This window comes from Microtus pennsylvanicus, chromosome 3 (assembly GCF_037038515.1).
Source record: "Microtus pennsylvanicus isolate mMicPen1 chromosome 3, mMicPen1.hap1, whole genome shotgun sequence".
NCBI classification, from domain to species: Eukaryota; Metazoa; Chordata; class Mammalia; order Rodentia; family Cricetidae; genus Microtus; species Microtus pennsylvanicus.
In genome coordinates, this window is record NC_134581.1 from 67,212,326 (window position 1) to 67,239,776 (window position 27,451).

Below are 27,451 nucleotides of genomic sequence, written 5' to 3' on the forward strand. Positions count from 1 at the left end.
TAGGGGAGGGGGCGGGGTGAGAAGGTCTGGGAGGAGCCACAGAGACTGAATGAGGCTGGTCCCAGGTTTCTAGGATAGTCCCATTAGATCTAGCTTTGGTGCCTGTCCCGGAACTAGCTTTTTTTTTTAATTAATTTATTTTTTTTTATTGATAAAAGAAGAATAAAGAAAAAAAAACAAATTTCCACCTCCTCCCAGCCTCCCCTTTCCCTCCCCCTCCTCCCACTCTTCTCCCCCTCCTCCCACCCCTCTCCCCTTCACCCCACTCCTCTCCCCCTCCCTCTCCAGTCCAAAGAGCAGTCAGGGTTCCCTGCCCTGTGCTAAGTCCTAGGTCCTCCCCCCTCCGTCCATATCTAGGAAGGTGAACATCCAAACTGGCTAGGCTCCCACCAAGCCAGCAGATTGCGTAGGATCAAAACTGCGTGCCATTGTCCTTGGCGTCTCATCAGCCCTCATTGTTCGTCATGATCAGAGAGTTCAGTTTTATCCCATGCTTTCTTTGGTAATAGTCCAGCTGGCCTTGGTGAGCTCCCAGTAGATCAGCTCCACTGTCTCAGTGGGTGGGTGCACCCCTCGTGGTCCCGACTTCTTTGCTCATGTTCTCCCTCCTTCTGCTCCTCATTGGGACCTTGGGAGCTCAGTCCATTGCTCCAGTGTGGGTCTCTGTCTCTATCTCCATCCATCGCCAGATGAAAGTTCTAGGATGATATGCAAGATATTCGTCAGTATTGCGCTAGGATAGGGTCATTTCAGGTTCCCTATCCTCAGCTGCCCAAGGAACTAACTGGGGACCTCAGCTTGGGCACCTGGGAGCCCCTCTAGGGTCAATTCTCCTTTTGGTTTTTCGAGACAGGGTTTCTCTGTGGTTTTGGAGCCTGTCCTGGAACTAGCTCTTGTAGACCAGGCTGGTCTCGAACTCACAGAACAGAGATCCGCCTGCCTCTGCCTCCCGAGTGCTGGGATTAAAGGCCTGCGCTACCACCGCCCGGCTCAAGTAGACAAGATTAACTACTACACTAACCTTGCGTCGGTCTGTGACTGTCTTAGCCCATACTGGACTTGAACTCACTACTAGTTGAGGATGATCTTGAATTTCTGATCCTTCTGCCCTTGCCTCCTAAGTGCTAGGACTGCAGGTTGGCAGCACCTCTTCCTTGTTTATGTGCATGTTGAGCAAGAACTCTACCAACTAAGTTACGCTCTTTTGACAACTAATACAAAGCAGACTATATAGGATATTGCATCCAGTCAGGAAGGTTTGGAGGCAAATGTCCATGGCTAAGGGTGAACTACCTCCCTAGGAGTTGTTGGTCAGGGAGGTCCTGGAATATCCCTACCCCACCCCGAGTCTTACCACTGACTGTAAGTTCTTATTTCTGAAGACACTCCACGCTTTGTCTGAAAGGATGTAAGGGAAATCGGCCTGACACTGAACACAAAACTCCCTCCGAGCTTTCATACCTGAGTGGAATACGTAAGATGCTGGGGGAAGATCATCTTGCTTGGTTTGGATCTTTTGTTGTGTTTTTTTTTTTTTCAAGATAGGGTTTTTCTGTGTAGCCTAGGCTGGCCTCAAACTCAGAGATCTGCCTTCCTCTGCCTCTCGAATTCTGGGATTAAAAGTATGCGATACCATTGCCTGGCGCTTGGCATGGATCTTCATGCTACCCTAAGAGATGATGTGTGCTCTTTGGTATGTAGTGGCATGACTGTTATGAGTGTAAACAACTATTTTCCAAGTGGATTTAAAGTCTGCTCCACGGGAGAAAATTCACACGTAGCCCCATAAGCCAGGACAAAAAGCCAATGTCTGGGAAGGTCTCAGGCCCCAGTGGGGCAGCAATTGCAACTGTGTTGTCAAATGGGTATTATGTGCCTATTAAATTGTCTTCTCAACATCTGTGACTATACACATAATTACTGCTGCTGTCAGCCTGCTTTGTCTTGGAGGGATTTTTTTTTTCTTGCAGTGTACTGCAGAGATTCATTAACCAGCTAGTTAGCCTCCTGAGAATAACTGTTGCTGTGGCAGAGTGGTCCAATGCTCAGCAACCAATGGAAGGAAATAATCAGGTACCTATAGTATCTACCCCTACACAAACACACACACACACACACACACACACACACACACACACACACACACACGCTCAGGGAACATCATATAAGAGGATGGAAAGAATGTAAGCCAGAGGAAAGGATGGCACATTGTGTAGCTACTTCCTCCTTATTGAAACACTTCTTCCTAAAGAGAGGAGGGAGGCTAATGAGACTCAGGAAGCAAAATTTAGAGAGCTCAAAGATTATATACACTCGACGGTGCAGAAACCCCTGCTCTGTATGGTCCAGAATGATCTACGACAGCCACACTTTCCATTTTGAATGAGTGAGTTTATTAAATACACAGCAAGCAGAAGTAAAATAGAAAGAAGTAGACAGCAAAACATCCAGCAGAGATAACTGAAGTAATCCACCTGAGAAAGCACACAAAAGATAACTCGTCAAATCCAGGCTTACAGACATGCAGCAGTTATCAACTGTGCAAACCCCACTGGAGCTGTCAGCTGGAGTTCCCAAGTGACCGTCCTGGACAGAGCAGGGTGTCTAAAGTGAAGGCTTCCAAGTGAAAGAGCAAAGAGCAGTGGATAGAGAACATCATGTCTAGTGCTTACAAATATCCAATAGAAAGTCCCGAGGGGGTTGAGGCAGTCAGTTTCTGCCTGGACTTTCTCTCTATGGATGAGCTGCCTGAGGCTGAGCTTCCAGCTTCCTGTTCCCAAGTGTCTTAGTTAGTTTGCTCAGGGTTTTTATTGTTGTGAAGAGATGCCATGACCATGCCAACTCACTGAATTGGGGTTGGCTCACAGGTTCAGAGGTTTAGTCCATTATCATCATGGTGGGAAGCGTGGTGGTGCATCGGCAGATGTGGTGCTAGAGATGGAGTCTAGGGTTCTATATTCTACATCTGGATCATCAGGCGGCAGGAGGGAGTAGGCCACTGGACAAAGCCCACCCCTGTCACACGCTTCACCCAACAAGGCCACACCTACTCCAACAAGGCCAACCCTCCTAATAGTGCCCCTCCCTAGTAACCAAGCATTCAAATCCAGGAGTCTATGAGGATCATTCTTATCTAAAACACCACACCACTGCAGGATTTCCCCCCCCCCCCCCCCGAGACAGGGTTTCTCTGTCTTGGAACTAGCTCTTGTAGACCAGGCTGGCCTCGAACTCACAGAGATCCGCCTGCCTCTGCTTCCCGACTGCTGAGGTTAAAGACGTGTACCACTATTGCCTGGCCACTGCAGGCTATTTTATGTTGTGAGACAAACACTGAAAACCTGCTTGGAATTGGTTTCCCTTCTATATGCCCTCAAAGACAATCTTCTCAATCCTCTTAGGAGGTTGCTGTTTTCCTTCCCCCTTGCTGCAGTGAGGGGGCCCTTCTTAGAGGCTATAGATACAGTGACAGCAGTAACTACTGCTGAAGGAAAACCTCCGGCCAGCTGCCCAGGGAGATTCGAGGGCGCATCATTTGTGAGTCCTCCCCCATGCTGGGGTGGACTCTTCTTTGGTCTCTCGTCAGCACTCTAGTGGGGAAACGGATGTTTGTTCAGGTTCCCTGAAGAGGAGTCACACAACAGTTACTCCTCACTACCCTAGAAAATGCAGTGCCTTGTATGCCGGGGCACCAAGTGCCATCCTCTTTCTTCCTAAAGAACTTAATTCTGGGAATTTTCCCACTTTCTTTCTTTCTTTCTTTTTTTTTTTTTTTTGATTTTTCGAGACAGGGTTTCTCCGTAGCTTTTGGTTCCTGTCCTGGAACTAGCTCTTGTAGACCAGGCTGGCCTCGAACTCACAGAGATCCGCCTGCCTCTGCCTCCCGAGTGCTGGGATTAAAGACGTGCACCACCACCTCCCGGCGTCCCACTTTCATTTTTAAAAGGGCTTATTTTTAATTACGTGCATGTGTACCTGTGTATGCTTGTGAGTACCGGAGCCTTTAAAGGCCAGAAGTATTAGATTCCCACAGAACTGGAGTGACAGTTGTGAGCCACTCAACATGTATGCTGGGAACAGAATTTAAGAGGGCCTCCCTAAGAGGCAGGTGTGTTCTTCACCCTGGACCACCTCTCTGGTCCATCTCTATTTCTTTCTCTATTTATTTATTTATTTATTTATTTATTATGTAGACAGTGTTCTGCCTGCATGTATGCCTGCAGGCCAGAGGAGGGCACCAGATTTCATTACAGGTGGTTGTGAGCCACCATGTGGTTGCTGGGAATTGAACTCAGGACCTCTGGAAGAGCAGTCAGTGCTCTTAACCTCTGAGCCATTTCTCCAGCCCCCTCTTTTCGTTTTTAAAATTAACTTCTTTATTGATTCTTTGGGAGATTCACATTGTCCACCCCAATTACGCTCACCTCCTGGTTCCCCCATATCCTCCCCTTACCCCTGCAAAAACAAAGCAAGAAAACAAGCAAAAAAATAAAAACCAACCAAACAAACAAAGAAAAACCATGAACCCCTCCCCCAACCCCCCCAAAACAAAAATCCTCTTTGCTTCTTCTTCCCCACCTCTCCAACACCTCTTCGTTTGCTCTGGTGGCACTGGGGGTCTCGGGTACCTTTTGTCCTATCAGTTGGTGGCACTGGGAGCCTTTTGTCCATCAGCTTTCCTTGCAAATATTCATTCAGTGAGTCACTGGTCTGGTCAAGGTCTGTGGTTTTTGGTAAACCCTCATCACCAGAACTCCTCTGGGATATCCCATGGCCACCCCAAGTCTTGGAGATCCTGCTGGTACTGCTCCCCAGGAGCAGTTCTTCCACGATTTCCAGCAGGTCCTAGATGGGCTAGACGCTAGGGTGGGCCTGGGTGGTAGCTGAGCTGGTCAGTCCAGGCCAGGTGAGGGGGCGGGGTCAGCTACCCAAGCTTAAGCTCTTAGACCTGGTTGGTTGACACTTGCCTGTGGTGCAGGGTTAGGCCAGCTCTCCTGTTCCAGTGTCCAGCTTTCTCTGGACCAGCAAAGGGAGAACGCAGCATACTCTTCTTGATTTCTTCTGGTTCCTAAGACCCCTCTCCCCGAAGAGACACGGGCTACACAGACCCAGACATGGCCCTTGGCATCAGCTTGGGCCTGGACAACATCCTAGCTCTGGGTGGAAGCACTGACCACTCAGGTCAGAGTGGTTCTGGTGGCAGCATAGCTCCTGGACACCACGAAGGCCTCAGGTTGTGGCCCCAATCCTGGGCTTCTATGTGACCTTTGGTGGCAATATAGGACTCAGACTTCAGCACAGACCCCAGCCACGGTAGGATCATACCTAGGCAGCAGCCTGGTCTGGATGTCACCATTGCCCCTGGTGGCAGTGCAGGCCATTCAGATTGGCATGGGTCACGCAGCAGTGTGGCCCTCAGATAACAACATGGCCTTAGACCTCAGGTATCTGCATGGTTTTCTATGGTAAAAGGAGCCTCGGACAATAATTAGCACAGCCCCTGGCTGCAGTAGGGTCACAGACCCAAACATGGCCCTCAGCTACAGCTATGGCCTAGATGTCCCTATGGCACTCGGATCTGCAAGCATCATGGGCCTCGAATACCAACCTGGACTCAGGTGGTTGACCTGACCCTGGGCATCCTCATGGTGCTCGGTAACAACAGGAGCCACATATGTCAATCCAGACCCTGGTTGCTTAGGGTCCTGGACTCAGACATGGTCCTCAGCAGCAGCTTGGCCCTGGGTAGAAGCACAGGTCAACCAGATTTGTATGATCCCTACTGCAGCATGGTCCCCAAATTCCAACAAGGCTGCAGGCCTGTGGCCCAGATCCCATGGGCTCTATTGGTAACCTGGACCACAGACTTCAACACCCCAGGCAGCAGCTAGGCCCCATAGACATTGTAGCTCCAGGTGGTAGCCCTGGCCACTCAGATCAGAATGATCCCAGCAGCAGCGTTGCCCCCAGATACCAATAAGGCCACAGGTTGCTACCTAGATCCCAGGCTTTATGTGGCCTTTGGTGGCAACTTGGGTCAAGGATATCAACACAGACCTTGACTGTAATAGGATCGTGGACTCAGACATGATCCCTGGCAGCAGCCCAGGTCTGGCTGTCATCATGGCCCCAGGTAGCGGTGAAGGCCACCCAGACTAGCATGGCTCCAGCAGCAGCATGGCCCAGGGATCTTCAACATGGCCCCAAGTGGTAGCTCAGGCCGCTGGTATCAGCATGACCCTCCATGGCAACAGGAGCCATGTATATCAACACAGACCCTGGCTGCTGTAGGACCAGGGACCCATACATGGCCCTTGGCAGTGGCCCAGCCCAGACATCACTGTGGCCCTGGGTAGCAAGCAGACCTCCCCTCGGTCTACTCTTCATGACCTTCACCACAGCCCCAGGTGGCAAGTAGGCATCTAACATCTGCCTACTGCTCACTGTCTTCCTTTCTGTCTCTTTCCACAGTGTGTGGACCATTCTGCTTTTCTTTCTCTCCCATTTCTCCACACTTATTTGCTTATCATAATCGGCACTGAGTAGACCCATGGAGGTCTTCCTCCAGCCAGGGCCTTGAGGACCCTGGCTGGCCTGTGGCTGACTAGTCCTGATCTGAGCAGAACTGTATCAGGCAGGCCATGGATTTCTTTCTGTCAGTCAGGGCCTTGAGGACCCTGGCTGGCCTGTGGCTAACTAGTCCGTCTGGCAGTATCATCTGCATTTTTGTTTTTCCTTCACAGTGACATTTAATTAATACTTAAGGTCTCTGCAAGAAGTAACAAATTATAGCATTCAATGTATTAACCTATTAAAATATATAGAACTATGTCTTACATATAGTAAACATACACTTTAAATCTTATCACACTGAATGCCTATATGTATAATAAATTAAACATTACATTTTATATCATTATTATTTTAATGTTTAAAATTTTTTAATTTTTATGTGTTTTTGCTTGATGTATATTTGTGTACCATGAGCATGCCTAGTGCCTGTAGAGGTCAGACAGGAACCACTTGTGAGTCCCCTGTAGCTGCTGGAAATCAAACCCAGCTTCTCTGGAAGAGCAGTCAGTGCTCTTAACCACAGGGCCATCTCTCTAGCCTTTATCAACCTTTGCCATAGCTCTAAGATGTAGATGTTTTTATACTAATTTCACCAATGAGGAAATTAAGATTTACTGTGGTTAAGTAAATCACTCAATGTCTAAGAGAAGTGGAGATCTTATCCCATCTTAAGCACCATTTTTTTTTTTTTTTGGTTTTTCAAGACAGGGTTTCTCTGTGGTTTTGGAGCCTGTCCTGGAATTAGCTCTTGTAGACCAGGCTGGTCTCGAACTCACAGAGATCTGCCTGCCTCTGCCTCCCAAGTGCTGGGATTAAAGGCGTGCACCACCACCGCCCGACTATGCACCATTTTTTTAAGACAGCATCTTACTGTATAGCTCTGATTGGTAGGAACTCACCAGAGGGCTGGAGTTAAAGACTTGCTCTAACATACCCAGCCCAAAGCAGATACAAGGAATTTTTGGTTATTTTGGAGGCAAACACTTAAAATCCCTGCACTCTAGTGCCTGGTCTACATAGAGAATTCCTCGCCATCCAAGTCTACTTAGAAAGACATCTAAAATTAAACAAACAAAGCTATCTGGAATGCCTGGGACAAAATTCGCCTGCCTCTGCCTCTCAAGTGTTGGAATTAAAAGCGTGCCCCACTACTGCCTGGCAATTTGAGATCTCTTTATTTATGAAATAAAATGGAGTGGAGCCTGAAAGTCTGGTTTTTTAAAAAGCACCCCAGGTTATTCTAATATATAATTAATACAAAATACAATGCATCAATATTTGAGAAAATTTTTAATATATACTGTAATGTATAAAGAGGAAACAGATGAGAAAGCAAAAACACACTTCTAACAAGGAAAGTTTTATGAGGGAGGAGGGAAGAGATTAGAGAACGTTTTTTTGTTTGTTTTTCCAAGACAGAATTTATTTGTGTAAATCTGGCTATCCTGGCCTTGAACTAACAGAGTTCCACCTGCCTCAGTCTTCCAAGTGCTGGGATTGAAGGCAGATGCCACTAACACCACTGCTTTCTTTCTTTCGTTTTTTTTTTTTTATTTAAATTCTCAGGTGGTCTCCCATCCAAGTACTAATCAGGCCCGACCCTGCTTAGCGTCCCAGATCAGACAAGACCAGGCTCGTTCAGGGTGGTGGTATGGCAGTAGACAATTTTTCTTTTTTCAAACCAGGGTTTTCTCTGTAGCTTTGGAACCTGTCCTGGAACTAGCTCTTGTAGACCTGGCTGGCCTCGAACTCACAGAGATCCGCCTGCCTTTGTCTCCCGAGAGCTGCGATTAAAGGCGTGCACCACCACCGCCCCCGCTCAAATGTTTTGTTTTGTTTTTCTCTTTTGGTTTTTCTCTGGGCTAATCTAATCCCTGGATCTGGGGTTAGCGGGTGGGGGCTGCGCCGGCTCCAGCCAATAGAGGGCGCGCTCGCACCCTCGGCCCGGCCTCCAGACCCGGCGGCTCGCACGCTCCTTGGTTGCTCCCCAGCGAGCCCCCGCCCGCCGCGTCACGTGACGCACCACGGAACCCGAGGTGCCAGGCCTCAGCCGAGTTAAAAGTCGTTGCCGGCGGCCGCCGCGAGTGCAACCCCAGAGGCTCACCCGGAGACGAGTGTGGGAGGCCCAGGAGGTAGATGCTACCTCTTCCCGGTCTGGTCGGCTCACGGTCCCTTCTCACCGTTCGTCGCTCGCGCCCCTGGAGTCTTTGCATACGTTCTCTCGCGTGGGCAGGCCACGGTGACCATGTAGCGGGGACCCCCGAGGAAGCACGGGTGCCGGGGACGAGCTCGGCGCGGACGGCACGCAGCTTGAGCATCTCCCCCAGGGTCTCGGCCGCAGCCCGCGGGGCCCTGCTGGGAACTCCGGCCTCCCGAGGAGGCCTGGCCCGGAGCGCCGCCAATTCTCGCCGTGTCTCGCGAGAGTCCAAGTTGAAGGAACATGGCGACGTCTAATCTGTTAAAGGTAAGCCCCTGCCTCCTGCCGGGCTCCTGCTCGCCACCGAGCCGTTTAGTTCCTCGGGGAGGGCCGGGTTTGGAATGAGCAGCGAGATGTGAGTGTTTCAGGGTTGTCTACCAGAAGGGGAACCGGGGCGGCTGTCCCCGAGCACCCCGACGCGGGGCCCTGGCCTCGGGGTCCTGAGGCTCCGGTGGTTCCTACCGCAGACTGACTTGACTCGGAGCGATGCTTTCGAGGGGACCAACCCAGGCTGCGAGCTCTCGAGAGCAGTGTCGCTGGGCCCTCCGCGGCCCAGCCATTGTGACACGGAAGGTCCGTTTCTTCTGATGCGAGAGTCAAAGACATATTAGGAACAGTCCCAACAAAATGATACCTAAAAGGTTTCAATGACGGGACCCCTCTCCCCCCCAGTTCCTTAATTTCTGGTTTCCCTCTTTCTTCAGGAAATGCGAGTCAGAATGCAGTGCCTCCCTCCCATTCTAACCCCTTTCTTCTTTTTTTGCATGTTACACCTTCCCTCTAGTTCTCTCATTTTTGACTTCATATTTACACCCTTTTTTGTTCCTTGAACTGTCTCTCCAACCCGACTCCCCTTATACATCAGATGACACCCGGATGAAGTGCTACCATCATTTTAGGTTGTAGGCAAGTTTCTTTTCTCAAAGAAGACATTGAAAAGTTTTAAATCCCAAGAGAGACACGGGGAGATGGGGGGGGGGGAGCAGATTCTGTTAAAAAGTTAGCGAAGGACTGAGGAAGATATGGAGCGAATTTGAGTTATGTTTGTGTTTTTAGTAAGAATCCTATCCTTACTAACTGAAATGGGAGTAGTGATCATCTGAGGGAAAATAAACTGTTTTCAGGCTGCGTGGATGAATAATAATAAAATAGAAAACGCTACCCCAACCCAACCCCCCTCCAAAAACAGGGTCTCTTTATCTCCATTTTGCCAGAACGTGCTGGCCTCAAACTCACAGAAATCCTTCTGCCTCGGTCTGCAGAGATTGAGACCTGCATCACCGCCCCAGGGAGTCCTTTAGTAAGGACCTAGGTTCCCTGAATTTCTATGTCTTGATTTTTTTCAAGACGTGGTTTCTCTGCATAGCCTTGGCTGTCCTTGAACTAGCTCTGTAGAGCAGGCGTGTGCCACCACTTTTAGTGTTTTTCGAGACAGATTTCTCTGTAGCTTTTTGGTGCCTGTCCTGGAACGTGCTCTGTAGACCACCAGGCTGGCCTCGAACTCACAAGAGATCCACCTGCCTCTGTCTCCCAAGTGCTGGGATTAAAGGCCACTACCGCCGGACAGATTTTTGTCTCTTAAGAGCTGTATCACTTTGAGTTAACCTCTGCCCAAGTTTCTTCTTTCAGAACCATTAGTACCATTTTTTCATAACGCTGTTGTGATGATCAAATTAATTATGTAAAATACTTAAACAGTGATGGCATTTAATATACAGTCACTAAAGCCCTAGAACTACTATAAGAACGGCTGGGCCGTGGTGGAGCGTGCCTTTAATCCCAGCACTCAGGAGGCAGAGGCAGGCGGCTCTCTGAGATGGAGGCCAGCCTGGTCTACAAAGTGAGTTCCAGGATAGACAGACTGAGCTGTTACACAGAGAAACCCTACCACTCCCCCCACCAAACAAAACGAAAACAGTTGAATCTGATCCTGGAGGTTTGGGTTGTTGTCAGTACGGCAGCCACTGAGGCAGAAGGACCATGAATTCTAGCCTAAACTGAATTGAGTAGTGAATTTGGAACCAGCTGAGATTACATTATAGACTAATTCACAGAAGTGATATTACTGACTCTGCTTGGCCTTGTTTTTCATAATCGTGTGTGTGAGAGTACAGACACACACCTGTGGAGGTCAGAGAGCAATTTTTGAGGGTTCTCCCATTCCACCTGGGATCTGGAGGTCAAACTCAGGGCTGTCAGGCTTGCTTGGCAAGAGCGTCTTATCTGCTGTACCATCTTGCCAGCCCCTAGGTTTTTTGTTCTAATTTAATTTATTTTTGTTAATGTTGGAGCATTTCATATGCATAGTGTATTTTGATCATGCTCACTTCCCAGTTTGCCTAAAGCTGCTGTGTGTGTGAGTACCTCACATGGGTGTAGGAGAGCAGAGGTCAGCTTTGTGGAGTCAGTTCTCTCCTCCCAGCCTTATGCAGGCAGCTCCTAGGACTCCAGCTCACTTTACCCCAGAGCCATCTTCCTGGACCCCTGCCTATAGTCCTAATGCATTAGTTCAGAAATTTCTCAAAATCCATGTTAATGCTCTCATGTTCACATAAACAGTATTTTTGTGTGATTACTTGAAGTGTGTTTAAGAAATATTGGGTTCCTGATTCTTTGCAAGCTTCTGAGTTGTTCACTGCTTGACTGCCTATAAGGTACAATCCACCCTCTCCATCCTCAGTTCATAATTTTGTTTTAAAAGCTGGCAGAGAGCTTTTTTTTTTTTGGATTTGAGACAGGGTTTCTCTGTGGCTTTGGAGCCTGTCCTGGAACTAGCTCTGTAGACCAGGCTGGTCTCTAACTCACAGAGATCCGCCTGCCTCTGCCTCCCAAGTGCTGGGATTAAAGGTGTGCGCCTCCACCACCCTGCTCAGCTTTTAAAATTCGAGAGAAGCTGAGACAGGAGGATCTCGAGTTCAAGGTCATTTTAGTCTTTAGAGTGAATTCCAGGACAGGCTCCAAAGCTACACAGAGAAACCCTGTCCTATAAAACCAAAAAACCAACCAACCAAACAAAAGAAACTTCATGTGAAATTCTAAGACATGGTTTTATATTGGAATTTTATTTTATTTGAGATTGTATTTTCTTTTACCAAGTGAACTGTTATTGGATCTTGGAAATCTTTTGAGTATAGAAAGATCTGTGTAGTTTATTTTGACATACAGTTCATCAGCTGACTAGGGGAGTTCAATCTGACCCCCTTTTACTTGGGTACTTTATCTGGTTTTTTTTACTTGCACAGTCTATCTGTAGAACATTTCTCGCAATGTGATAGTGCTCTTTCATCTATTTTAGATTACTTCTGAAACTTAATTCTGCTTGTTCTTTTTCTTTCGCAGTTGTCATCTGGGCTCATTTTCTTCTTTTTCAGTTGATTATTCTATTCCAAATAGCAATTAACAAAGCAGTTGAATTTCACACCTCAGTTCTTAGCACATTACCTACCAATTAGGACCTGTATTCCCTTGGCCATACCACACATTTTTCTGGTTTCTCTGTATTGTGCTTTTCAAGTCACCTTCTACCTGTTCTTTTTTAGCCTTCACTGTCCCAAGACTTGGTGGCATGTCTCCCTTTTCCCTCACTTCTCTAACTTATAAGAAAGTTTGTGTCTCCTTTGTAAACGTAGCCAGTACTTTGCTTCTGCCTCAGACTTTGCCTATGGGCTGCTTTGTAGCTCTTTTTCCTTAGTTTACCCACGTGGTTATCTTGAAGCTATCAAGTGCAAAAGCATTGATAGTATCCTGATTGACAATCCCGATTCTCTTGATAAGTGCCATTCGTTCTTCTGGTATTGTTGATCACATCATCTGCTGTCTTACTTGTTTGTGTGATTTTTTTTTTTTTCGCTCTCCATATTTTACTGTCTTCCCCAATTACCTGTTTTTCACTGACATCCAAATTATTTCTCAGGATTGAATCTTCAGCACTTTCTCTCTTTGTATTTTTTTTTCTGGTACAGTCCTAACTCCTATTTCACTATATTTTTTCCTTTGAGACAGGTTTTCTCTGTGTAGTCTTAGCTGACCTTGAACTCTGTAGACCAGGCTGTCCTCAACTCAAATCCATCTAGCTCTGCTGCCTTTTGAGTGCTGGGATTAAAGGAGTGTATCACCACCATCTGATTCTATTTCACTATTTTTTTCTCTTAGTGCTGATCTGATCTCAATCTGACCATATCAATTTCTTGCTTAGATACTGTCTGTAGTTCAATCATTTGAGAACTTTCCAGTTGACTCTTAACAAGAAACTGAAAAAGGATTAAATAGGAAGCTTAGCTTTTTCTCATCACAAAATTTTTGTCATTTGGAAAGAGAAGGAAAATGAAAATATAAATTACCAATTCTAAGTGTCTAGAACTTATTCATTATTAAAATTATTTATTGGACAACAACATGCAAAGTACAATTAAGAATACAAAGGCAGGGGCTGGAGAGATGGCTCAGAGGTTAAGAGCATTGTCTGTTCTTCCAAAGGTCCTGAGTTCAATTCCCAGCAACCACATGGTAGCTCACAACCATCTGTAATGAGGTCTGATGCCCTCTTCTGGCCTGCAGGCATACACACAGACAGAATATCGTATACATAATAAATAAATAAACATTAAAAAAAAGAATACAAAGGCATGTGTAATGTCCTTGCTCTATGGGAGTTCATTATACTCAAAGAGAAGATGGTACTGATGGTTTTCTCAAAGGCAGACATTTCTGAAATGGTGCTACACAGGTGAAGAAAGTTTCTGATGGAATAGTGTTGTGAAGATGTTAAAGGAGCAGCCAGCCCCGGCTAGTTTTACACCCTAAATAATTACACAGAAACTATTCTTTTAAACACTGCTTGGCCCATTAGTTCCAGCCTCTTATTGGCTAGCTCTTACATATTGATCTAACCCATTTCTAATATTCTGTGTAGCCCCACGAGGTGTGGCTTACCAGGAAAGATCTTAACCTGCGTCTGTCTGGAGTGGGAGAATCATGGTGACTGACTGACTCGGCTTCTTTCTCCCAGCATTCTGTTCTGTCTACTCCGCCTACCTAATTTTCTGTCCTATCAGGCCAAGCAGTTTTCTTTATTAGTTAACCAATGAAAGCAACAGATAAGCTACAAGACCCACCTCCATCATGAAGAGAGCATTGGAGCTGAATTTTGAAGAATGGGTACTCTGTTTGCAGGTGTGCATGTATGAATATGCATACATACATGTATGAATGTGGAAGCCAGAGGTCAGCTTCAGGTCTCATTCCCCAGGAGCTCTCCACCTTGTTCTTCGACACAGTTGACTCTCACTTGGCTAGAATTTGCCAGTTAGCCTAGGAGGGACCCTCAGGGACGCACCAGCACTGGGATTATACAAATGCCACCATTACCAGTTTATTGTTTTTATTTATTTTTTTTAAATGTGGGTACTGTAAGATTGAACTCGGGTTCTGTCATTTTTGTAAGGCAAATACTTACTAAAACAGAGCCATTGCTCTGTTTTCCAAGTACTTTTTAAAAAATATCTTTTTCTCCTTGGACTTCCCACAGGGCAGGGAACCCTGAGTGCTCTTTGGGCTGAGGGGGGGGACTTAATGAGGGAGGGGGAGGGAAATGGGAGGCGGTGGCGGGGAAGAGACAGAAATCTTTAATAAATAAATTAAAAAAAATAGAGCTAGAAACAATCATCCTGAGTGAGGTAGGCAACCTAATTCATGCATGCATTCTATTATAGATAGATATTAGCTTTTAAACTTTAGGTACTTGTGTTTTATTTAGAATATAACCACAGAGTTTATATAGTTAGTAAGGGACCAGGGAGTGGAGGGGACTCAGGACAGTTGAAGGAATATGGGTGAGATAACTAACACTGAAGACTTTTTGAAAGTCATACAGGAACATACTACTATAGAAGTTTCCTGAAATTTATACATATAAACATATGACAGAAATTTCAATGGATCCACCATATAATGGGGAGATAAACTCCCCAGTACCAGAAATGGGTTACATCTTGTTGAATCTTTGATCAAAGGAATTCCATAAATCTCCCTTAAAAAAAAGATATCTTTTTCAAGTTTGCTTTTATTTGATATATTTTATGTGTACGAGTATGTAGGTGTACTGGGAGTCCAGTGCTCACGAAGGTCAGAAGAGGTCATTTGATCCCTTGGAACTAGAGTTATGAGATACCGTGAGAACTGAACCTGGGTCCTTAGGAAGAACAAAGGCTTTTTAAAATATTTATTGATTATGTATATAGTATTCTGTCTGCTTGTATGCTTGCAGGCCAGAAGAGGGCACCAGACCTCATTGTAGATGGTTGTGAGCCACCATGTGGCTGTTGGGAATTGAACTCAGGATCTTTGGAAGAGCAGGCAATGCTCTTAGCCACTGAGCCATCTCTCCAGCCCCAGAACAAGGGCTCTTGATGGTTCCAGCCCCTGAGTACTTTCTTAATCTGTGTAGCTTTGGAGCCTGTTCTGGAGCTAACTCTTGTAGACCAAGATGGCCTCCAACTCAGAGATCCACTTGCCTCTGTCTCCCAAGTGCTGGGATTAAAGGAGTGCGCTGCCACCATCCTGCCTCTTGAGTAGTCTTCATGGTGGTGATGAGGAATAAATTTGGTAGGAATGGAGAAATAAGTGGCAGGTTGTGTTGGGATTGTGTATGGATGATGCACCTTGGAACTGTTGCATGATAGTACCCCAGAATCTAAGGAGACGAGGAAGAATAAAACAAAAGTTGGGGTCAGATGTGAAAGGTTCTCACTGTTAAGAAAACAACTTTGAGGTAAAGTAGGAGGATAATTGTAGGAAGAAGGAGGGCTGCTTGTTTGGTTCTTAGACACCCAGCTGCTCAGCTCCGAAATATTCATACAGAAACTATATTATTTAAAACACTGCTTGGCCTATTAGCTTATCAGCTAGCTCTTACATTTTAATTTAACCCATCTTCATTAATCTGTGTATCACCATATGGCAGTGGCTTACCAGCAAAAAGTTCTTAGTGTCTGTCTCAGGCTGCAGATCCATGTTTTCTCCCTGACTCTGCCCTCTTTCTTCCAGCATACAGCCTTACTTTTCTCACCTAGTTCTGTTCTGCCCTTGCTATAGGCTCAAAGCAGTTCTTTATTCATTAACCAATAAAAGCAACACATAGACAGAAGGACTTTTCACACCCTTTCCCCTTTTCTGTTTAAACAAAAAGGAAGGTTTTAATATAGTAAAATTACATATAACAAAACAGGTATCAAGCAAAAATTATAGTTACATTATTTATATTAACTTTATCTTTTATTGTAACTAATGAAAACTGTATCTGTTCTTAAACTCCATCAAAGACTACAGAAGAATATAATATTTATTACCTAAGTAAACAGGAAGTGCATTGTAGGAAAATTTCAAAATTCTAGAATTGACAGACATCTCACTGTCTGGACAGTCACCCAAAGTTCTTCTGTACCATTGGGGCATCCATCTTCAGCCTACAGGCCCATGATATCCAACAGACTTTCCCATGAAGCAGGAAATTTCAAAGACAGTTTCACCTATATTGACAGTTTGTTATTCACTTTTTTCTGTGTCTTGCAGAATGTCTGGCAGACTTTCATAAAGCAGGAACCTCAAAGGATTGTCTCACCCTTTAGTCATTTCTCTATGGGTCCTGCATGTCCAGTTCATTAAGCAGTTGAGGCAAGAGCTGTTTCTTGTCCAAATGGCTAACAGACTCCACGAGGAGCCTCTTCGGTGCCCATCTTCCTCTTGAAGTAGATTGGTGCTGCCAGGACTAGCTGTGTCTCATGTCATGAAAAGTCCTAACTTCTTAAACATTTTAAATGCCATATTCTGTAGTCTTTGAAAGGTTTGAGGAATGCATAAGATAAATAATTATCTGAAATACATCTTTGTACATCTAGAAAATCTAACTAATGTGTCTATAACCTTGACTATTATAGATGCTTATCTATTAACCTATATTTCTTAATTATACATTATATATATATTTTTAATATTTATTTATTATGTATACAATTTTCTGTCTATATGTCTGCAGGCCAGAAGAGGGCACCAGACCTCACCACAGATGGTTGTGAGCCACCATGTGGTTGCTGGGAATTGAACTCAGGACCTTTGGAAGAGCAGGCAATGCTCTTAACCTCTGAGCCATCTCTCCAGCCCTATACATTATATTTTTAAATGAGCTACACAATCACAATACATTAATCAAGAGCAGAAATATATACATAAAACAGAACAGTTCTAAAACTTGTATCAATAAACCAAGATCCATACTGATGCATGTCCATCTCTATAGCATATTCTCCTTTAAATGTAAACAAACATTTACAAGCAATATTTTGGAATATGGGCGCAGTTCTGTCCAAACTTCTTCCTGTGGTTTATTGGGCGAAGTAATTTTTTGAGGGTGTTCATGGCAACCTCTTGGAGGGTTGTGGTCTATCAAACCATATTAGCCTGGAATGAATCCACAGGTTCTCATTCTCTGTGGAAACAAACAAAAAAAAAAAAACCTCTTTTACAAAGTAACATATCCTTAGACCCAAATTCTTGAAGTCAAGATACCTTTATAATATGTATGCTGGTTAGCTTAGCAAACCATACAATGAAACGTCTCTCTGTACTTAGTTCTTCAACAGTCAAAAAATCCAAAGAAAACACAATAATATACATAATCCATTCTCTCAGTTTATAGTCCATCTTTATGTGGCTTATTTTTCTTTACTCCTTTTAACTGATGACTGTATTCTGTCTCTTTAAAGACTTTTAAAAAACAATTTACTTCTTTTCTAGCTCTCTACTTTTCTCTTCTCTCTCCCAAGCCTACATACATTTATCCAACACCATGACCCATTTAGAGTTCTTTTATATCTGAATCTGTCTTTATTGTGTTATCTGTAATTCTTTACTATCCAGGAGTGCTTCTTAAAATGCTAAGCATGTTTTAAAAATTTTATCTGCATTTTTGCTAGGAGAAATACCTCCTATGCCCAAACATGTGGACAACTGTATCCACATAAAACCTGAGAGAGCTTGGGAAGTAACAGCACTTTCTTGGGTGGGCTCTACTTGCTAGAGGCAAGCACTCTCACTTAAGATAGGCTTCCTGACTCAGTTTCAGCTACAAAACCTTGCAACTCTTTTTTAAGAGGTCCTGTCTTGGTGAAAGGGGACTTGTGTGTGCTAGGCTAAGGGACATCAGGTGATACTTAATACAATGGTTGGAAAGTTAGGAATTTCCTTTGGAATGTTAGGTACTTTCCCTTTTCATGGTCCTTTCCTGGGTGGTACCTGGGTGGTCTCAGTTTGTGGTCTTTCCTGGACCCTGGAACTCTGGAACCAGGTAATCTGAAACTTAGACCTATTGAGCTTGTCATGGTTGTGCTCTCCATACCCCAGGCACAGACAGCTGTATTTTGGTTTTGTTTTGCCATTTTGAACAGGGTCTCTATGTAGCCGTAGATGAGATAGGGACTTACTATGTAGGTTCTGCCTTTCAAGTGTTTGGATTAGTGGCAGGTGCCAACACACCCAGCCTTTGCTTTTTTCATTAAAAAAAATTTATGTGCATATGTATTGGATTAAGTAAAATGCTGCGGATCTCTGAGTGGGTGGCTGCAGCGGGCAGCAGGTCATGAGACCACGCTGCAGATGCATGCTGCCTAGCTGGTCATCAGCTTCTGCAGCTGGGATCTGTGCTTGCTGTTCGCGCCCTGCACTTGTCTACGGGGCCTTAAGAAAAGGTGGCCCTATGGCTTTGGTAGACTTCACACAGTAAATAAAGACAGACAGATGCCCGTATGCATGTAAACTGTGACACACAGCTGAATCCTGGAAGACTGGTTAAGTAAAATGCTGCGGATCCCCAAGTGGATGCAGCAGGCAGTGGGCCATCAGACTGCGCCACAGGTCCCCAAAGTGTCAGGTCCTGAGAGCAGCTAGCTCCAGGCAGTTCCTGGAGTGGCTGCAGCAGGCCAAGAGTCCCAGTGGTGCATGAGAGACCTCCATGGTTAGTCCCATGAGGAGAGACAGATGAGACCACGCGGCAGGTCTCCGAAGGCCTGGCAGGGAGCCACATGGTGGGTGAGAGACAAAGACATGGACAGGCACACCATGCAGAGTGAGGTTGCATATTTATTTAGTGGATTATGGAAGGGAAGAGGAGAATGGGGAAGAACAGAGAGAAACAGAGAGAGATGTGGGAAAGGAAGAAGTGGGAAGAAGGGAGAGACAGAAGCTGCTTCTTTGAGGGGGGCCCAGAGACATGGATAGGCACGCCATGCAGAGTGAGGTTGGATATTTATTTAGTGTATTATGGAAGGGAAGAGGAGAAGGGGGAGAACAGAGAGAGGCTGAGAGAGATGGGGAAGGGAAGAAGGGAGAGACAGAAGCTGCTTCTTTGAGGGGGGGCTCTGGAAGCTGAAGATCAGCTTGCCACTGCTTGACAGGGGTGGGGGGAGTAGGTGTGGCTTGTCTCTTAAAGGGACAGAGCAGACTGTTAACAGCATGTATGTGCACCATGTGCATGGATGGTGTCCCTGGAAGCCTGAGAATGTCAGATGCCTTGGAACTAGAGTTACAGTCCTGCAAGAGTCACAAGCGCCCTTAACTTCTGAGCCATCTCTGCAGTCTGACAGCTTTTCTTTTTGTGAAGTTTAGGACAGCTACAAAATTAAGAGGGTTTACTCTGTAATGTGTCTGCTCATTTCCAACACCAGAAGGACACAGAATTTACTGCAAGCTGATATAATCATCACTGTTACTTATTATATAACATTAGGTTGATTAAATGGGGAGAAACATAGGCCAGAGTCTAAGAGGTAACAAGCATAACTTTTTTTGTTGTTGTTGTTTCTAAGACAGGGTTCTCTGTGTCTTAGCTGTCCTGGAACTAGCTCTTGTAGGCCAGGCTGGCCTCGAACTCATAGAGATCTACCTGCTTCTGCCTTCCAAATGCTGGGATTAAAGGTGTGTGCCATCACCACCTGGTTCAAGCACAGCTTCTGCTTTCCTCCCTTGTAGTCTGCAGATATTTCTCTTCTGATGTCAGTATATGACAACATACAGAAATTATGCCTAAGGAAGCTTATCTAATTTTTTTTGCCTTGACAATTTGTGTGGAATTCTTCACAAAGACATAAATGATTGCTCCCTTGGAACTTTGAATCTCTAGATTGACATTAAACCATTCTCTAAATTACATTGTTAATCTTTCTAAATTTGGCCAGCTCCTGCATTTAAGATCATATAGCTATGGTTAAGTCCTTTACCAAAACCACATTGGTTAGTTTGTCTCATACACAGGACCTAAGGTTTTCAGGTTCATGCTAGGTATACATTCCATTTGTTCAGGGACTATCTACCAGAAAGAGCCAAGAGGAAGGACCAGACTCTTTTAGAGCAAATTCGTCACGGAACACTTTCATGCAATCAATCTTAGTATTGCTGTCCTTCCAACCCCCACTCTTGTATTGAACCCCGGGCCTCATGTACAGTGGGCTATACTTTCACCCTATAATTCCAGCCCAGAATTTTGTTTCTCTGATTTTCTGCTGTAAGATTAAGCTTATAAGACTCTGGTTTGGTCTAGACCCTCTGCATGTGGGTGACAGTCTTGGTCTGTTTGTGGGGCTCTAGCAGTCAGGAGAGGATCTGTCTCTGGTGCATGAGCTGACTTTTGGAACCTATTCCTCATGCTGGGATGTCTTGCAGCCTTGATGCAGGGGGAGCATCTTGGTCCTGCCTCAATTTGATGAGCCTTGTTTTATTGACTCCAGTGGGAGGCCTGCCCCTTTCTCTGGTTTGGAAAGCTATGTTAAATTTGATCTCTGTTTTTCTTGGTATCTCAAAATAAAAAATAATGTGAGATTTTTTTAAAATCATTTTAAAATTAATCTATCTTTTATCTCTTATTTTTAAGAATAAAGGTTCTCTCCAGTTTGAAGACAAGTGGGATTTCATGCGTCCAATTGTTTTGAAGCTTTTACGCCAGGAATCTGTAACAAAACAGCAGTGGTTTGATCTGTTTTCGTAAGTAATTCAGTAATTTTATTTGTTAACAGAGCAAGTTTTGGTGTCTTTGTATACTGAGATGCATAGTGAGTTTAAGTATTTGCTTACCTGTGTACCCCTACTGGTTGTGATGGGGATTGCTAGTACATATTGCTAGTACAGTTCCCTAATCTCTTAGGTGAACTCACAAGCCTGACCTTACAAGGAAAGGCATGTGGTATGCATTTGGAAGATTAAGCACAAATTTCCAAGACTCCTTTTCCAGAGAATTCACATGGGACATTAAAGTGTTTTTTTTTTTTTTTTGGTTTTTTCGAGACAGGGTTTCTCTGTGGCTTTGGAGCCTGTCCTGGAACTAGCTCTTGTAGACCAGGCTGGTCTCGAACTCACAGAGATCCGCCTGCCTCTGCCTCCCAAGTGCTGGGATTAAAGGCGTGCGCCACCACCGCCCAGCGGGACATTAAAGTTTTATGTGTATGAGTATTTTGCTGCATGTATGTATGTATATGTAGCATATGTTTGCTTGGTGCTGCTGGAGGTCACAAGAGTATTGGATCCCTGTGAAATGTAGTTAGTGAGCCATCATGGATGCCTCAGGTCTTCTGCTAGAGTGTCAAGTGCTCTTTACTGTTGAGCCATCTCTCCAGTCCTAGGACATTTAATTTCTTCAGCAGCAAGACTGGCAATCATTCAAATTCTGGGTTTCTAGGAAGAGTAAGCTTTCAATATAAACCATGTTCATATCAACAGTTTAGGTATACTGAACCAGTAATATCATTTCAGGAAGCTTTATTTAAATGTTCTCAGCTAGATACCAGTTAAAGACCAACCTTACAATCAGATTTTTCAAAGGAATTCAATCTCAGATCTGCTTTGTTACTGCTCAGCCCTTGGCCAGATGTCTTTAGGGAACAGTTTTTTGAGTAGTAGTGCAGCAAGTTAAAGCAGCCCCATTAATCACAGAGTTTACCTTAGAAAGCCAAATGGCTTTCTCCTTTGGTTTCCTTTTTTGGGGAGCTGGGGGAATTCGAGATAGGGTTTCTTTGTAGCTTTGGAGCCTGTCCTGGAACTTTCTTTGTAGACCAGGCTGGCCTCAAATTTTCAGAGATCCACCTTCTGCTTCCTGAATGCTAAGATAAAAGGCATGCACCACCACTGCCCAGCTCTCCTTCAGTTTCAATGTGAACTTTTTAGATTTATTTACTTTAATATATATGAGTGACTTGCTTGTATATATGCAAGTACCTTATATACATGCCTGGTACTTGCAGAAGCCAATAGAATATGTCAGATCCCCTTGTACTGTAAGCCTCTATGTGGGTGATGAGAACTGAAACCAAGTCCTCTGAGAGAAGAACAAGAGTTCCTAACTACTGGACCATTTCTCCAGTGTTCCCACTCTCATACTTTTAAAAACTAACTTTTGGTCTATCAGGTATACCTCAGTGGCACTTGCTTAACAAGAAAAAGACCTTGGTTTAATTCCAGTACTGGCCTGGAAAGGTAGGAGCAGGAACATAGTAGCCAAGATCTGAAGCATTAATTCAGGCAGAGAGGCAGAGAGCCTAAGTAAGTTGAAGAAACCTGAAAGGACTACCAGGGCTAAAGGTCTTTGATCAGGACATGTGCACAAACATATTTAGTTCCAGAGGACACATTTTACCACTGTAAACAAAGATGTTTTTAAAAAAATTGTTAGGCTATAGCAAGCAAAGCCTACATTGGTCAGTAGTTCCAGTGAATGATTCTGCCAGTGTTGTGGAACCATCGTCCATCTTGGAATTTCCAGTTTAGCTAGCAAATTAATCTCAGGCTATGACACCAGGTTCCTATGTTTGTCCTTGTGTTGCTTACCTGCCACAGCACTAAGCTGAGCAACAAGTGTTCTATATGGCAAGTGCAGAAAGAAATGAAGGTTATCCCATCTGTCTCACCGTTAGTGCCAGTAGGTATTGTGTGTGCTTGCAGTCTGAATAGAAAGCAAGCACCCACAGCATTCCAGGTGCTGCATTTATTTTTCTCTTAGAAAGTCAGTGTACCCCTTTCAGTTTTTTCATTCATTCAGAACTGAGAAGAACAGAAGCCTTTTTATTATTATTATTATTTATTTTTTTTCGAGACAGGGTTTCTCTGTGGCTTTGGAGCCTCTCCTGGAACTAGCTTTTTTTAATTGAAAAGATAGCTTTATATCTTTACTACAAAAGACAAGGAGTATTTGTGAAACAGTCAGGATGAAATCCCGAATTTCAAAATTTCTTTGAATAGGTTTATGTTACAACAGGAAAAGACAGTAAGTTACAAGAAATATTAAATATTGCTGGGTGGTGGTGGCACATACATTTAATCCTAGCACTCTGGAGAATTTGAGGCCAACCTAGTCTGTAGAGGAAGTTCCAGGACACCCAGACCTACACAAAGAAAACCTGTCTCAAACAAACAAACCAAAGTACTACATATTAGTGCATACTCAACCTTACCAAATCAATTACCAAATAGTAGTAGAGTAGGGAAAAATTGCAATCAAAGTATAATTAGACTAGAGAGAGGACTCAGTATATACAGTGCTTGCTATGCAAGCCTAAGTTGATCCTCAGAAATGCGTGTGTGTGTTTGTAATACATGTGTATGCATGTGCTCTATGTGTATGTGTATGCAGAGGCCAAAGATTGACTTTGAATGCCTTGCCTTTCTTAGTAAGTCTTTACTTACTAAACCTGGAGCTCACCAATTCAACTAAATTGGCTTTCTTGGTTTGGTCCTCCTCTCTCTGCCTCTCAGTGCTGGGACTACAGGCATGTACCACACTACTGGCTAACAAAATATTAGTAGAAATTAACTTTGAGGATAGAGATTAAGAGACAGACATACTTTTGTAATGAATATGAGAATTAAGGAAAGTTGCTAGGTGCTGGTGGTACACACCCTTAATCTCAGCTCTCAGGAGTCAGAGGCAGGTGGGTTTCTGTGAGTTACAGACCAGCCTGGTAAGCAGTTCTAGGACAGCCAGGACAACGAAAAGAAACCCTGTTTAGGGAGAAAAAAGCAAGCAATCAGTACCCATGAAATAATGGGCACAGTTACTTGTTTGGTTCTTGTGAATGGTTTAGCACTGTTACAGCGGTCCATGGGAACTCTAGAACTATACCAGTGTAGAACTTAAGATGAACACTTGTCCCTGTTGCTGTTTCATTACTCATGTTTGCCCACTGCTGTGATTTTACAGGGATGTACATGCAGTCTGTCTCTGGGATGATAAAGGCTCATCAAAAATTCATCAGGCTTTAAAAGAAGATATTCTTGAGTTTATTAAGCAAGCACAGGCAGTAAGTTGTGCATGTTTTCACCTTTGTTTCACAATTTTTTTTTTACCTTGGTGTTTGACATCTATTATAGAGCCTTAGATGGTTAGTTAATAAGCATGTATTCATCAGTGAGCCACACCCCCATCCTTAGGCTTCTTTCTTTTTGTTTGGACAGTAAAAGAGGGTCTCACTGTATCTCTAGCTTTTCTCATACTTACTCTATAGACCAGGCTAGCATCAGTTCTACCTGCCTCAGCCTTCTTAATGCTAGGATTAAAGATGTTCGCCACTGTGCCTGTCCCCTTGGATTGACTTTAAAATCTATATATCTGGTGCTAGAGAGATGGCTCAGTGCTTTAGAACATATACTGCTTTTGCAGAGAACCTGAGTTTGGTACCCCACACCCATATCAAACAAACATAACATCTGTAATTCTACTTCCAGAGGATCCAATGTTTCTAACCTATACGGACATCAGCACTCATTTGTGCAGATACATCCACAACTGTACATGTATGCTGTGATATGTACCTATTCTTATACACATAATTTAATACAGCAATGATAGCAATAAGATTATCTTCATGGCATTTATTTGTAATCTCAGCATTGGGGAAGTGGATCCCTGGAACTCTGGTCAGTCAGTCTAGCTTACTTGGCAAGTGGCAGGCCAATGCGAGCTAGTTTTTTTTATTTTGTTTGAGACACTTGCTCATCATAGCCCTGGCTATTTTGGTGTACATCATATAGATTAGGTTGACTGACTGAGATCTATTTGCCTCTACTGTGTTTAGGCTCTAGTATGACCTCAGCAGTATTTCAACCCTTCAAAGAGAAATAATTCGCATGACATAAGATTTACTCTTTTAGCTAGATGTGGTGGTAGTGTACACCTTTAATCCCAGCACTCAGGAGGCAGTGGCAGGCTGATGTTTGTGTGAAAAGTAAGCCTGCTTCACAGAATGAGTTCTAGGCTAACCCAAGAATGCATAATGGAGTCTGCCTCAAAAAGGAAGGAGGAAGAAACAAACAAGAAACAAAATTCCTCAACTCAAATGTATCTTGCAGAGAGGTTTAGTTTATAGATCATCAGCCATTAATCCTAGAATATCTCGTCCCCCTCTGAAGAAGCACTTCTGTTAGCAGGCAGTCACTTCCTGTTACCTCTCGCTCAGACCCTGTTCCAGTAAACCACAAATTTTTCTGTTTTTGGCTTCTCCTAAACTGTGACTTTTATGACTGGTCTTCACTTGGGTTGTTTTCAAAACTTAGCTGTGTGCTGCATTCTCGGGCTGAGTACAACTGTTTTGTAGCTTGTAGCACATACTGTTTGTTTACCCTTCATGAGATAATGGGCCTTAACATTTCCTCCACTTATTGTTGTTAGTAATTTGTGTTTGATTTTTAAGACAGAGTTTTTCTGTGTAGCCCTAGCCTTCCTGGAACTTGCTTTGTAGACCAGGTTGTCATGAGCTACTCAGATCTATCTACCTCTACCTCCCCAGTTCTGGGATTGAAACATCACTGCCCAGTTTAAATTTACTACTGTTTTGGATAAAATGACTGTAAACATGGCTGTGAACATTTATTTACAGAATATTTAGGGCATTAGTTTCTTTTAAATAGTTTGTGCAATGAATCATATATTTTAAAATCATTGCTTTATATTCTCATTTTCAAGACATTTTAAGTGTATTTCAAATTAATACAATTTTGTTTTTCAGCGTGTCCTGAGTCATCAAGATGATACCGCTTTGCTAAAGGCGTATATTGTTGAATGGAGAAAATTTTTTACCCAGTGTGATATTTTACCAAAACCTTTTTGTCAACTAGAGGTTACTTTATTGGGTAAACAAAGCAGCAATAAAAAGTCAAATATGGAAGATAGTATTGTTAGAAAGGTATGTCTCTTACCCCATTGTTTTCCTAAATTTCTTCAGGAAGAAGGCACTTCATAATAATTTACATATATATGCTTTGCTACTTCACACCATTCTTTATAGCTCTCAGGATTTTTGTTGTTGTTTCGAGATAGAGGTGCTCTGTATAACAACTCTGACTGTTCTGGAACATGGCTCTTGGCTCTATGGACCTCGCTGGCCTCAAACTCACAGAGATCCTTCTGTTTCTTTTGCTTCCAAAGGTCTGCGCCTCCATCAGCTGGCTAGGATTATTTATTTGGTTTTTTGTGACAGGGTTTCTCTAAAGTTTTGGAGCCTGTTCTGGAACTATGTTTATTACAAAGTCATTGATCTCATTTGAGGCCTCTGGTTTCTGCTGTCAGTGTTGGGCTCTTGCTGGGACTCCTTGGATATTGTGTTGTTGCCCTGTGCCATGAAGGTCCTGCAGCTTTGGACCTGCAGGACCGGCCCCTTCACATGCTCCATCTTTCATCTTTTTTTTAAAATATTTATTTATTTATTATGTATACAATATTCTGTCCGTGTGTGTCTGCAGACCAGAAGAGGTCTCATTACAGATGGTTGTGAGCCACCATGTGGTTGCCGGGAATTGAACTCATGACCTTTGGAAGAGCAGGCAATGCTCTTAACCACTGAGCCACCTCTCCAGCCCCCCATCTTTTATCTTTTTATGTTCTTAAACTATAACTACTTCCAGACGTTACCTCCTCAGTTCTTCCTTTTCTTGTTATCTTTTCCTAGTTTTATCTTCAGTACCTTTTTGTTGTGTTATTTCTTTGTACTTTATCTTCCTGAGAATTACTTGTTTTGTCTTTGAAAAAACCCTCTCATTAGATTACCTTCTAACCGTGTGTTTAATTGTGGCTAGCCAGCTGTCATCTCTCTAGTTGCTTTGTGCTCATTGTTTAAGTTTAGTGTGTACTGTGCTTATTTTTATAATCGCATGTTTTCTAAGTAAAGACCTGTGCCTGGTAACTAACTATACTTTAAGGGACAAAGGCTACCTCAGTGTCCCAAGCTTCCTTTCAGTTCTGAATTATTTTTTAAAATTGCCGTACTCATTAGCCAACTGCTTTCCTACTAGTGAGAAATGAATGGAAGCAGAGCGTATATATGTGAGCATACACGCTACGTACGCTCTACCACTGAACTACATCCTCAGCCTTAATGAAGGGTAGAAAATAAAAATTGCCATTTGAAGTTCAAATACTGTTTGCTATGAAGGTTATGTTAATAGACCAACATTAGAATTATGTGGTCTGGGTATTACCATCTCATCCTATTCTTAAAATTCAATTTATTTGGTAATACTATAAAATTAGATATACCTTTTTTTCCCTCTCTCTCTCTTTTTGAGAGAGAAGGTTTCTCTGTAGCTTTGGTGCCTGTCCTGGAACTAGCTCTTATAGACCAGGTTGGCCTTGAACTCACAGATCCACCTGCCTCT

The 27,451-nt window shown here is 43.8% G+C and overlaps 1 protein-coding gene and 1 long non-coding RNA gene across 3 annotated transcripts in view; one reads left to right on the forward strand and one right to left on the reverse strand.

Moving 5' to 3' along the window:
* Positions 1-313: 313 nt before the first annotated feature.
* On the reverse strand, positions 314-8,766 carry LOC142846062 (uncharacterized). Its single transcript, XR_012910020.1, has 3 exons — positions 8,678-8,766; positions 5,609-5,741; positions 314-698 (listed from the first exon to the last, which is right to left on the reverse strand). It is a non-coding gene; the product is annotated as an uncharacterized LOC142846062 (long non-coding RNA).
* A 135-nt stretch (positions 8,767-8,901) lies between these two features.
* Positions 8,902-27,451, forward strand: part of Cul5 (cullin 5) — a 45,828-nt gene continuing 27,278 nt past the window's right edge. Inside the window, exons 1-4 of one of the 2 annotated variants that reach the window (XM_075965893.1) lie at positions 8,902-9,037; positions 20,688-20,797; positions 24,003-24,102; positions 25,807-25,983. In XM_075965893.1, the coding sequence (XP_075822008.1) occupies positions 9,014-9,037; positions 20,688-20,797; positions 24,003-24,102; positions 25,807-25,983 (411 nt within the window). In that variant the 5' untranslated portion in view covers positions 8,902-9,013. The remainder of the gene's footprint in view (positions 9,038-20,687; positions 20,798-24,002; positions 24,103-25,806; positions 25,984-27,451) is intronic. The other variant, XM_075965894.1, reaches the window with a different exon arrangement.